The 10,557-nt window shown below is 28.9% G+C and overlaps 1 protein-coding gene across 2 annotated transcripts in view; it reads right to left on the bottom strand.

Annotated features, from left to right (window-relative positions):
* LOC108572893 (high mobility group protein DSP1-like) overlaps positions 1-10,557 on the bottom strand; it is a 19,762-nt gene that overhangs the window by 4,399 nt on the left and 4,806 nt on the right. For both annotated transcript variants that reach the window (XR_001891397.1, XM_017935263.1), the window contains exon 2: positions 8,223-8,450. Coding sequence is in view for 1 of the 2 variants with exons in the window: in XM_017935263.1 (XP_017790752.1) it covers positions 8,223-8,450 (228 nt within the window). In the remaining variant the exon portion in view is untranslated. The remainder of the gene's footprint in view (positions 1-8,222; positions 8,451-10,557) is intronic.

The following is a 10,557-nucleotide window of genomic DNA, read 5'->3' on the forward strand; positions in this document are numbered from 1 at the left end:
CCAAAAAACACACTTCCAAAAAAATGATGTATATCCGCACATTACTGAAAGGTGCGTTTAAGAGCCCTCTAGAATCATAAACAAACTGAAAAACGAACATTCCAGCGATACTCCAAGTAATAAAGTAATACTCCAAACATCAGCCCTTCGAACTCGAACGATGATGTCGATACAGAAATCCTAATTAACTATAAAAATAATGCAACGAAACCGAAAAATTTTTCAATATTTGAGAAGCTTACCGTGATGATTGCACTAGCACCTTAAACGCACCAATACAATTTTCAGAATTAATAACAACAATAAAATCATCAAAAGACATTAGTCCAGGACCGGTAAAGTTTCACACATATTTATTAAAAAAAAACACCACCTTCTTGACATACATATATGTATCTGTGGTTGTAAGGCAGAAACGTAAGTCATATGTTTTTACTTTGGAGATATTGCCGTTTAAAGTTTTGAACATCAATTTGTTATCGCTATTAGGCGAAGTACAATATAAGTATGTCTTATCTGAATTTACATCATTTTTCTTGTTTTAATTGGCATAAACAATAAATAAAAATATTAAACAGAATAATGAGAAAATAAGATTATTTCAAACAAAACAACACAAGTCCACTTATGCTATTTTACCTGACCGTACTAAAGTTGCGGTATTTTTTCCCAATCGGAATGTAGACATTCGTTTGTTATAAGTACACGGGTATAGCAATACCATGGGAATCTTGGTAAAAAAATAAAATGCCTTATGGAGGGCTTTTATATTTATCAGAAGAAGAAAAAAGGATTTATTGTACGAACATTTTACAACAGTTTGTCGGCAAAGAAAGAATTGTCGAATGCCGATCCTGATATAGATTTATTAGAAAACAGATAAAGAAATACTGTTGAAAAGGCTCAATATTGAATGCAAAATAAAGGAAAAATAATAATTAATGTATATGCTTTAATGTGGAATTACTAGGTTTATCTTTACAATTTTACATTATATAAAATATTATGTTAAGTATATAATATATACACATATTGAGTAAAGTATATAATATTACTTCTGTAACAACAAAATTGTGAAACATAAACATGTTTGTTAATTTTGTCACATAATAAATCAGTGAAACTAAAATTTTTGGACTTATGTTTCTTTGCCTGATATGGAACAATCTTGGATTTCTGTTTTATTGCAACATTATTTTGAAAAGAAAATATTGTTCTGATGTATTTTCTTTCTTCTAAGAACACAAATATTGTCTTCTAGACCTGAATTAAAGCATAAACTAAAACGTTTCGAAAATGTGACTTAGGTCGGTTTGCCTTATAACTACAAATATAACTTTATCTTCAAACATAAAATATGTTTAAATAAATGTTGAGAAGCCATGATAATACCTATCCTCAAACCAGGAAAAAATAAAACCAGTAAAGAAAGTTAGAGACCCAGAGCACTCACATGCTCCATGTGTAAAATTTTAGAAAAACTCATCAATAGCAGATTAAGATTATATCTGGAATCCAATAACCTAATCACAAAATACCAGAGAGGTTTCAAAAGAAAAATATTTACAACTGATTGTTTAGCAAATATAGAATCCAGCATATGCAAAGCATGTATCCAAAATCAACATGCAATTGTAATATGTTTGGATATAGAAAAAGCATTCGATATGTTGTGGAAAACTAGACTAACTAAAGTACTAATAAACAACGATATAAATAGTAATATACTGTATTTCTTAACATCCAAAAACATCAGAATAAGAGTAAGCAACTCTCTCTCAGAAGAAACTAACACAGTAAATGGAGTCGTACAAGGATCTGTAATAAGTAATACACTCTTTTTATTAGGCATACATGAAGTACAAAAGAATTGCATCACTAATCAGATGTATAATATTTGCAGACAACAGCAAGATGTATAATATATACTAGCCAAGCAGTTTTCAAGACACCCAAAACAAACTACAAGAATTTTCCTAAATATCCAGGTTCAAATTCTCCAAAACTAAAAGTATAGCAATCATTTTCAACAAAAAGCATATTACAAATAAAAAACTAAAACTCTATCTGGGACACCAGCTATCCATTGTACAAGGATCTGTAATAAGTAATACACTCTTTTTATTAGGCATACATGAAGTACAAAAGAATTGCATCACTAATCAAATGTATAATATTTGCAGACAACAGCAAGATGTATAATATATACTAGCCAAGCAGTTTTCAGGACACCCAAAACAAACTACAAGAATTTTCCTAAATATCCAGGTTCAAATTCTCCAAAACTAAAAGTATAGCAATCATTTTCAACAAAAAGCATATTACAAATAAAAAACTAAAACTCTATCTGGGACACCAGCTATCCAAAACACAACAAACTAAAATACTTGAATTAACATTTAACAGAAGGTTGAATTAGACCACGCACCTTAAAACTACTAAAAGAAGACTGTATCCGCAGGTTAAATATCATTAACCCTTAAAGGCTACCATAGTTGAAATTTCACCCCATGCAGACTTTGTTTTAATCTAATTAAAAAATGTAACCACTGGCAACACTAATTTTATGGGTATTTATTCATACTATCAGTAGTAACAACATTATCATAAAATAGATCAGTACTCCCATGTACTTTGCTATGAACATAACAAAAAAAAAGTTAGCTTGGGGTGATATTTCACCCATGATACCTTAAGTGTAAAATTTTCTAAAGTTACAAAAAAAAAAAAGGTGTAATTCGTTTCTGAGCTTTGAAGTTGCAATTTTCGTTCCTAGAAGTTGTAGCAACCAGCTACATATAATAAAAATGATAACATTTGGCGCACAAATGGTCAACACGGTTTAAGATACCCACGCCTGGTTCATTTGCAGTAACATCGCAATGTTATTTGTAACCGCTGCAAACAATAACTTCTTTACTTTTCATCTAATATTCAATAATAATAAAACATGTAATTGCAGTTGTTTGACTTTTTTGATTTCTAAAATAAAAAAATATATACTGGAATGAAATTTTACTTATGATAACGTTAACGTGATTTTCTTTGATGATATAGCTTTTAAGGGTTAAAACAATTACGTCCAAAAATTAGGAAGCGGAACAGACATTAATCTTATCCTATGAAGTTTTGATATGCTCCAAAATTGATTACGGCTGCTTTACGACTATTGTATACAACTCGGCTAAAGCAGGAACACTTAAGATTCTAAACCCTATCCAAAACGTAGAAGCCAGAATAGCAACGGGAACATTTCGAACCAGTCCAGTTAATAGTATCCTCGCTGAATCAAATTTAACACCACTAGAATTTAGAAGAAAACAACTTACCCTCTCCTACGTGCCAGCAATATTTAAAGCACCCAATAATCATGTATATGAAATATTACAGAGAATCTCCAACGACACACTTTACAAAAAAAACCACGAGCAATCAAACCATTTCACGTAAGAGTTCAAAAATACCTATACGAAAGTAATATTACATTCCCACAACTAATTAGCACCCGCAACCCATAAAATGATCAGACAAACCAGACTAACAAAGACACAATGGACAAAAAATACATAACAAAATTAATAAAACAAGTATGGAATATTTCTTGGAATAACGAACACATCTTCCCGCACAAAGTAAGAGGAAACATATAGGAAGTAAGTCCAACCATAACTTTTACTAGAAAAGAACAAATACAAATAACCAGACTCAGGATAGGGCACACTTAAATTTCACGCATTGTCACCTCATCAAAAAATAGGAATCAAAAATATTCGGCATCAGCATCACTATAGAGCATACATATACTTTTCCACAAATATGGACACATAACGGATAAATTAAAAATACCCAACAACGTTCAATTAATTCTAAATAACAAAATGCAGTGCAAAAAATCTTAAGTTTCCTAACAGAAACTGATTTTTTACACAAAGTGTAAAAACCAAAGAAAACTATTCAAGTCACGTACAACACAAGGATATTACTATCGACAATATAAGTTTTATGTAAACTGTGGTCACTGATATCCTAACAGAGGATGTGGCATTAAATAAAAAAAAATCTACACTTTCTAAGTCATTGAAAAACACGTGTTTTCCACATGCATACTAGTCCTGACGCAGTAAATTCTCGGAATGTTACAAACATATATAATATTTATTTCATTAACATAGATTTATTTGAGTGTAAAACAAGCCTCTCATGGTGGCCTAATACTTTTGCACATTCAAATAAATATTGCATATTCAAATAAAAATGCAATGGAAAGGATAAAGTAAAATGTCCTTATCTTTCTTCTGTAATTATAATAACAAGATTTCAAACTCTTAAAATTATACTGAAAAACAAAGTAGTGATATCGTGAAAGTACGTTTTAAAATTTTTGAAGCTGGTGAAGCTAACACTAATAACTGTTATGCTTTTATTACATGTAACTTGAAATCTTTCAAACATATCATTACCATATTCTTTTTATACAAAATTTTTATATTAAGGTTTCTATTGCACTATTACACAAATAAAATAAAAACTTGTAAAACTATGGAATGAAAAGATAAAATAGAATAAGAAAAGTTATATAAAGTTTAACCAAAATTATCATAAAACTTAACATAAATTAGGTTAATTCCTTATACAGGGTGTTTCCCATAAAACAGACCACCTAAAAATCTTCTCTATTGGTAATAATACCAAAAATATTTCTTATGTAATTTAAATGGTTTAAAGGGTGAATAAGATGAAAGAAATATTTATTGTGATAGAAAAATGGCAAAAAATGAAAGGATATTTTACATTTCATACTATTATACCTGGATGAATGTACAGTAATGTTAGCTATAACATGCAACAAACAAAGTTATGTGCATATACGTAAAAAAACACGGATGACCTTGAAAAACATTAAAAAATTACATTTAAATGTTTCTCCCATCTGATTCGTCTCTTGAAACCGCTTAAATTACATAAGAAATATTTCTCCTATTATCACAAACAGATAAGATATTTGGTGGCCTGTTTTATGCGAAACATCCTATATATTTAACTTTAAATTGAAATTTTTGTAATTATTAAATTACACATTTAAAGAATTTTATAATGTAATGTATAACGGTACATACTTTACTTGAAATATAATAGAAATGAAAGGAATCAAAATTATTTCGTAAAAACGATATACATAATTCATACCTGCACGCTTTAGGCTGATAATTCGAATATGAAGAATCTTAGCTATATTTAATTCACATTTAGCTGTATTTAATGTAAACAAATTAAAAGAAACATTAATTTTAATTAAATATTTATTGCAAAACTGGTAACTTTTTATTTGCTTTCCTAATTTAACTTCTATTTAAATAATTATCTTTTTTAGTTATGGTAATTTTTGGTACAAATTTAGATTGTGGAATTCTAGGGAAATTTATAATATTTTCCTCAATTCAAAAAGGAGCAATTTGGACAAGCAATTTGAAAGACTGAAGGTACGTATATGACTAGCATGTCATTAGCTTTCGACCTGCAGCTTATTATACATATATAAGGGCAAATTCTATGGAATGAGTCGTAAACCGGTCCCGATTCTAATCCTACCCATGACAGGATTACAGGTAGTTGGTGTAAGTATATGATAACCGTTAATCCAAAATATTTCAGATCTGTCCGTGTTAAAACTAGTTTCCTGGTTAGAATTCAGTAAAACTCATATAATCAAGAGTCAAGCGTGATTTTGATTTTAATGGTCTATTATAAGTTGGATTTATCCGAATGCTTAGGCATTGCATATTGTACAATCAAACAAGAATTCAATGCGTCGAAATAAACCTTTGAATATTGTATTTTCACGAATTAACAATGCTTCATACAACGTATCTCTTGTAATGCTTTCATTATGTTTTATGGATCGAAAATTTTTAAAGCAATGTTTTAAGTAATGTTTAAACAACTTTTAATTTAAATAACTTTTAAGTAATATTTTGTTATCAATAAAAATTTATGAACTAATTTACTCATTCTACTATTATAAGCCTGATGAAGTTATGGTGATTTTGTTAGAATCTGTTTCATGTATAAAAAGATAAGGAGCAAACTAGCTTAAAAGAAATCAACGGTTAGCAACATTCAGATGTGATCTGGACTGTAAATTACTATTTAAATTAATTATATTTTTACTGCAGTTTATAGCACTACAAACCATCATTAATTCCTAAAATATTTTCAAAAACGAACTAATTTCCGTGAACACCATTTACGTATATATCTTGTAGGATTACCTTGGCCTCTTCTGAAAGAAGCGCCTTTTCAGAAATTTATTTTAAAGTAATAAAAACACTAATTTAAAAAATTGTTTTTGCTGTATGAACAGCACAAAATCTGTGTAAAATTTCATAAAAATCGATACAGTTACTTTTACTGAAGTTACAGCTCACATTGTTTCGAAAAACATGATTTCCAGAAAAAGGTAGTCGAAGTTTTCGTAATGCATTTTTCTAAACAAGTTCAAAATTTTGACCTGTATTTTCAATGAGCTATTTGTACACCATAGCATACTTGTTCATGCTCCTTATTGGCATCTCTTTGGACTTTTTCTTTATTTTTTTGATTAATCAAGCTTCTTTGGTTGCTTCCTACGTTGAAATCTCCGATGTGGTCGACTCATAATAAATTAATCTTCTGTGCAATTTGAAAAACAATGGGGCCAAGTAAAATGCTCATTACCTTCATTACCTTCATAACACAAAGAATTGATGTAAATTCTTCATAAAAATGCACTTAGCGGTGCTTTCAGCTGTTCCCACCGTTTTTACTCCGTTAAAAAAACTTTTGATGCGATTTTCCAAAAAAGCGAATTACAACTTTCGTTGGAATTTTGATTAAATTCACCTAAGTAACGTTCAAGAAACTTTACTGAGATTTCCCTACTGACGTCATTACTTAGAAATAGTACAGGTCAATTCGCAAGAAACGAACCCTAGAAAAAATGCGTGTCGTGACAATCAGCGCAAATAGTTCACGGAAACTTGCTGTGTATCGCATTCATTTTCAACGAATTAGGACAACTTCCTATTCGAACTTCGGTTATGGATAAATTGTCTTTATTCTTATGAAGAAAAAAAAATCTATTTCTTGAATCGGTCAAATTAGTATAATCCCTTAAAAGACAAAAAAGTCTTATTAGAAGTATGTAATATGTAACTTCATCAAAATCACATCATTTAAAATTTTTCAATATTGTGCATATTAACGAGGATTATGTTTTTATATCCCATAATACGCTTTCACAAACTTCTTTTATCATTTATGTTTTTATATTGTAAGTTTATATCAACCAGATGTGTATTTGGAGTGTTGGAATGTTATTTTCTCCCTCAAAGTAATTTAAAGGAACTACAAACGTTAACAGAAATACAAAAATTAAACCTAATCAGGTTATATGTTAAGCGATACGTATTCTAATATGAAAAAGAAAAATTAGAATTACCGTTGATTATTTCGAATCTTATTGAAAAGATGTTTTTAAAAGAAAATGCTTTATTAGTACAGATGTATTTCTAATAAGCATTTTCTTTTAAAAATATCTTTTCAATAAGATTTCTTTTAGTATTATGCTTGAAATACTTCGCACGTATATTTTACCCCTTACATTAGTAAAATTGAAATCAAATGATTGTTACTACACAAAACAATTAGAAAATAATGATTCTGCAAAATGTAAAAAATACATAAAATATAACTATACATTTGTAATACATCGAAACATGTAAAATATTTAATAGGTTAGAAATTAATAAAATTAATGATTACTTTCTTATTAGTGAAATTTATATTTCAAAACAAATTTGAAAAATTAAATTTCAAAACATCAGAAATGAAAGAATGACTTTACGTTTCATAAACGTAGTACGTTCAAGCTTTTGAAGTATTGTACACTTTAAAACTGATGTAACTTAGTAATTGGCGATCCTGTAATTAACCTAAGCAACCTTCTGAGTGACTGATCGCATATTAATGACAGAGTACATTTTCAAATACTCGAAAAATTGTAAAAACATAATATATAATATGCCCCTGAACTACTGCATACTCAGGAAACTATTTTAAAATTATATTGTACTAAGCAGTCCTTCATTTTACTATATCCTTCTTAATATTAAATGCAAAGCAAAGAAGTAGCAGTTAACATTTAAACGAAGTTAAATAAGTAAAAATGCAAGGGCATTGCTTACCTTCCACCTCATTGCACATTTTTTAGAAAATTCCCGAAAAACGATCTTCTCCTCGGGATGTTTCTTTTTGTGTTCCTGACGACATGTTTGCACGAAGAACGCGTATGCGGTCATCCGTCCTCTTGGCTTCGAATCCTTTCCTCTCGGCATATTGTCTCGCTGTTGTAAGCTCTGAGCGTTATTTTGCTGAAGATTATTTTGTTGCTGCGGTAACTGCTGTATCTGGTGCTGGAATTGAAGAAAGAAAGGAAAGCATTATTAAATGCGGTTGTAACTGTCAGTGTCCACTTAACCCTTATTGAAAAGATATTTTTCAAAGGAACAGCAGCTTGCGTTTTGCGTTCGTCGCAAAACGAAGAAATTGGAAAACTTCCTGTTTTTCTCTATTTCCTTCGTGAAATTAAAGATACAGATTAGTTCAACATTGCAACATTCAAATCGTCGTATTTTAATTCTCTTTCTCCCTAATGCATATTCAATTTCCTTTTTAATAGATGTAACTTCTACTTGAAGTTTATATATAATGTACACGTACCCTCTATCGAATAGCTAAAGATATTTTGCGAATATTATTCAAATTGCTTTCAAACTTCTTCGACTCGTATGCATTTGTTAAGGTATTTCGAATAAATAATCCGTATAGAGATGTAGGTATGTAGTTTTGTTACGTTAGTTTAACTCTTTACAAATATAACGTGCAATATGTATTGGTAAATGATATTTTCTTATTTCTAATGAAAATTCTATTAAAAATTCTGGAAAAATATTGTTTACGTCTAATCAGATTTTCTTCTTACGTGCAACTATATTACAATTCTATAAGCAAGGTTCTTATAATTCTATGTGTAAGAAATAAAATCCTCTCGTATAAGTTTCTGAATGCCACTAAAGTGTTAAATATTAATTTAATCTTAACATTATTAATGTTACTTTTCAGTTAAAGATACTATTATACATATTTCAAACCATCTACATTCAATCGATATTTTGTCTAAAGTTTCCTTGAGAAGTTATGTACCTGTGGACAATAATCTGAAAGCAATAAATATTTTTAAAAGTGTACTCTAATTATTTATTAATATGAATAAACTGAAAATTACGAAATGTAACATCATTGGTTACAGTTTATCACCATATTTATGAAGGATGCTGTAAAATACATTCAATATAACATACTCATGGAGAAATAGATTTTCCTTTTTTGGAAAATAACTAAACCATATAAAAAAAAATGTTCACAATAGAGTTAATACCATAAATATGTATAAATTTACTGCTAATATCTGGCAAAACAGAAACACTATTGTAATAAATTATACTCCTATTATCCCACTTCCATCAAAATAGATATAGGAATCCATAATAAAAAACTGGGGAAGTGAATGAAGAGTAAAATAATTTTATCACATGATGTCAAAGATACATTAATTTCATTAGCAATGTATATTAAATGGAAAAGATAATTATAATTTATATCATGATAACAAAAACAAGATATTTTAAAAATATATTATTGGAAGTGCACAGTATGAGAGGTATAAAATTTTACATACATTGTTAGTGTTTGTATTGAGCAGTAATGTATAAACTTCGTTAAATAAGATCGTATTTTCAGCATCAATTATTACTTGCATGTTACTGCGTGTGTCAAACAAACATTTACTTGTACGATTAAACTGAAGTTGATATCCTATCTATTTAATGTTAGGATTTAGTTCAACCATCGAATCTATGTAATGTAAATTGTAGGAGAAGTATTAATGAAGACTTCTGGCTGGAGGTGATAGAAATAAATAAAAAAAAAAGAACAGAATTCCCAGTATTAGATATTAAAAATTCCTGAACGAAGATTTCTAGACACAAAACATTCTTTTCTGATTGTAACTTCATTTTCATGGACATTATATTTCCAAATTTATCGATGAAACAAATTTTTAGTTACTTTACGTGCGTTTTTAATTACTGCGACTGCTATTTTAATAACTTCGATTGCGTCTATAACTCTTTTACATTTATCATTTGTTCATTACAATAAAACTATAAGATTATATATTTGCTTTCAAGTTTGTAATGATTTTCTATAATATTTTTTCGCTCTAAAAAAAAGTATTAAACTGCGATTTAGGGACAAGAAAAATATGGTTTTACAATACTTGAAAGGAAGTTCTGTTAATTCATATCTTCACTTTTGTTTTGTACCTCACATACTCATCCGTCATTATTTATGTACTTCAAAAAATTGCTCATTATTTATAAAGTACAAAGTATTGTGAAGGAAAAATAATTTATATGTTACAATTCTTTGCTCTTTTATATGATTATCTATATTATTAGC

This window comes from Habropoda laboriosa, unplaced genomic scaffold, assembly GCF_001263275.1.
Source record: "Habropoda laboriosa isolate 0110345459 unplaced genomic scaffold, ASM126327v1 scaffold16, whole genome shotgun sequence".
Taxonomy (NCBI): domain Eukaryota; kingdom Metazoa; phylum Arthropoda; class Insecta; order Hymenoptera; family Apidae; genus Habropoda; species Habropoda laboriosa.